Source organism: Coregonus clupeaformis, chromosome 7 (assembly GCF_020615455.1).
Source record: "Coregonus clupeaformis isolate EN_2021a chromosome 7, ASM2061545v1, whole genome shotgun sequence".
Taxonomy (NCBI): Eukaryota; Metazoa; Chordata; class Actinopteri; order Salmoniformes; family Salmonidae; genus Coregonus; species Coregonus clupeaformis.
Genome location: NC_059198.1, coordinates 29,762,358 through 29,765,135, shown reverse-complemented (window position 1 = coordinate 29,765,135; position 2,778 = coordinate 29,762,358). Strand labels below are relative to the sequence as shown.

Below are 2,778 nucleotides of genomic sequence, written 5' to 3'. Positions count from 1 at the left end.
GTTTGGGTCAGGTGTTATGCGTGATTGTTTATTGTCAGCCTGCCTCAGAGGAGTTTGTATCTCTCGTTGTTGTTTTTTCGAGAGTTCGCACTGCGTGCACTTTTCTTGTTTATCCGCACTGTGTTTGTGCGTAATTGTTCGCGCCACCCGGTTGGGTTGGCGACTCATTGTTCATGTGTTGGACATTACTAAAGTCTGTTGAAGTCATCCTGGTTCCTGCGCTTGATTCCTTTCACTCATCCACACACAGCACTCTGACAATGAATGGGATTAAAGAAAGAAGATGCAAACAGAAAGAGATCACATTAAATCCTCATCTCTCACTCCCTCTCTAATACAGACACATACACACGCACGCACGCAAACAAACAAACACACGCACGCACGCAAACACACACACACACACACACACACACACACACACACACACACACACACACACACACACACACACACACAGAGACAAACAAGCAAATAGCAGTTTTGTGATTAAAAAACAAACATTGTAGTAAGTGCCATTAGTTTAATATTGGTGTTAAAGGGTCGATATTCTCTCCCTCTCCTTCTCCCTGTCTTTCTTAGCTACGTTTGAGTCTTCACAATGCCAGCTATGAGTTACATTTTTTAAACCTAATGAGGACAATGTGCCTCCCATGAACGATCACTCAAAACATGACGAGAGGGAAGTAGAGCACACGGAAAGGGAAATCCGGTCTTGCGGTTCACCAGGCAAAACTTTCCCAAATTCATTCATTTTAACTCTTAATTTAGTGAGACTCCCTTTCACTTTTTGTACATCCGTTCAATCCTCACTATTTAAGTTAATCCGCAGATATGGGATCAGAACACAAACCACATTCTGACTGGAGGAAATTTGCAATATACTGGCAACAGGTGAGTCAACAACATGCTATCATTTGATCATTGCTTCAGGCTTCAATGAATGAATCATATTCAGGATTATATTCAACTAACAATGATCATATGTTGCAGGTCATCTAACTACCCTAAGAATGGCACTTCAGGCTATTACTTGGATGAGCGCCTTCCTCTGCCTCGCACAAGTTTGCTCCATGCCCATGCCTTGCCACCTACAAGGAGAGCTGGTGCGAACAACCCACAACCTACTGAGAGACATGGTACATTTTTTAAATTACTTTTGACTTGAGATGTATTATCCAACTATGTTTAACTGAATAGCTCAAAGTGAATACTGTGTTTTCTCTTTCTTTCAGGGGGGTCATTTGCATCTGGAGTGCCTGCAGGAGAATGTCTTCATGACATTCCCAGCCGCCGCATTTGCAACCTCCGGCACGCCACAGGTAAGGGCAAGCGCGCATATCCAAGTGTTCTTTACAACATGAAAGAGTTTTTGCAACCGTTAGGATTAGAAAGTAGAAAACTTACAACTGCCATTCATGTTATTTGAAATTATTGTTGTTGTCCGTTTCAGTTGAGCAGCAGTGGTGCAAAGGCTATTTATGATACATTGAAGAACATCGACTCATTATTTGGAGCTGACGACCTGCCAACTAAGTGGGACCAACAGAAGTTGGAGAATTTTCAGAATATTATATACCGCCAGATTGAAGAGAGCAAATGTGTGAGTTGCTATACCAACACAGATAGCTTAACTGTTTAATTGTGGTATTTTAATTATTATTCATCGCCTACCTCTTTCTTTCTGGCAGATGATGGGCAGTGTGGATACAAGTGATTATCCCATCAGGGCAGAGGGACTGAAGACATACTTTGGGAAGATTGCAGCAGTCCTAAAAGAAAAGGTAGGCTATAGGGTAAAAACAAAAATACACATTGTTTTGATAATATCTCTATATTGGACAATATTACCCTACATTGCCCTAACAGTTTATTTTTATTTTCACAGAATTTCAGTTACTGCGCCTGGGAAGTGGTTCGAAAAGAACTCCTGTACACCCTACAGTTCATTCTGAAACACAACTCTGATAGCCTTCTGTGGTCCAACAGAACATGAATTTGAACTTACAGAACATATTACAATTGGGTTTTACAATTGTGCTTGATTTGAAAAGCCTACTATTCTACAATCATGTAATGTGAAATGTCAAACTGCAATATTGTACATGTATTTATTTATTTATCAAGGATATTTATTTATGTAGGCCTATTTATGAATTAATTTATTTATCTCTTTGAAAATCGTGCCTATATGTTAATCGTCATCAAATGTTAAGTTAATAAACATTTTTATACTTTTAAATATTGTTAATCCGAGTGCTCATTCTGTAGCCAAGTCTGTCGGTGTGTGAACATTCAGATTTGGATTAAACATGCTCGGGACATATGCACGGATGGCAGTACAATTAATTGTATAGCCTACTAATCCATAAAGGAAAGCCATAAAAAACAAGTAAAATGTATCTTCTCAAAATGTAGTTATATTCAAAAGCCTTTTTTCAATGAAGTGTGTTTTAGTACTGGACAGGGTGGGCCTGTTTTGAACGTTGCACTTTGAGCTCCTATACGAATTATGTTCCTACCATAGAGATCCTATTAAATTATTCGAATTCCTAATTATATGGTGATAGATTAATTATTAATGACTAATTATTACACCCTGAAATTGTGTATAATGTGTTAGAAATGTGTGAGTGTAGGACTAGTAAGCTACCATTGAGCTACTATTTAGCAATGTGAGTAAGACTTAGACCAGACAACAATGGAGAACTGTCTAAACCAAGATAAAGGTGCCTCCCAATTTAGGGAGGATGCGATATCTGCACCTGGCCGAGCAAG

The 2,778-nt window shown here is 39.1% G+C and overlaps 1 protein-coding gene across 1 annotated transcript; it reads left to right on the top strand.

Annotated features, from left to right (window-relative positions):
• The first annotated feature begins 1,013 nt into the window (after positions 1-1,013).
• Positions 1,014-1,996, top strand: LOC121570579 (interferon alpha-1-like). The gene is made up of 5 exons (XM_041882048.1): positions 1,014-1,139; positions 1,236-1,322; positions 1,454-1,603; positions 1,692-1,784; positions 1,889-1,996. Exons 1-5 carry the CDS (start codon positions 1,014-1,016, stop codon positions 1,994-1,996), a joined length of 564 nt encoding a protein of 187 aa, XP_041737982.1.
• Positions 1,997-2,778: the final 782 nt, after the last annotated feature.

Coding starts and splice junctions, on each gene's coding strand:
- LOC121570579 (XM_041882048.1), top strand. CDS start 1,014: ATGGCACTTCAGGCTATTACTTGGATGAGCGCCTTCCTCTGCCTCGCA. Junction 1,140..1,235: donor ACAACCTACTGAGAGACATG/GTACATTTTTTA, acceptor TCTTTCTTTCAG/GGGGGTCATTTGCATCTGGA. Junction 1,604..1,691: donor AGATTGAAGAGAGCAAATGT/GTGAGTTGCTAT, acceptor TCTTTCTGGCAG/ATGATGGGCAGTGTGGATAC.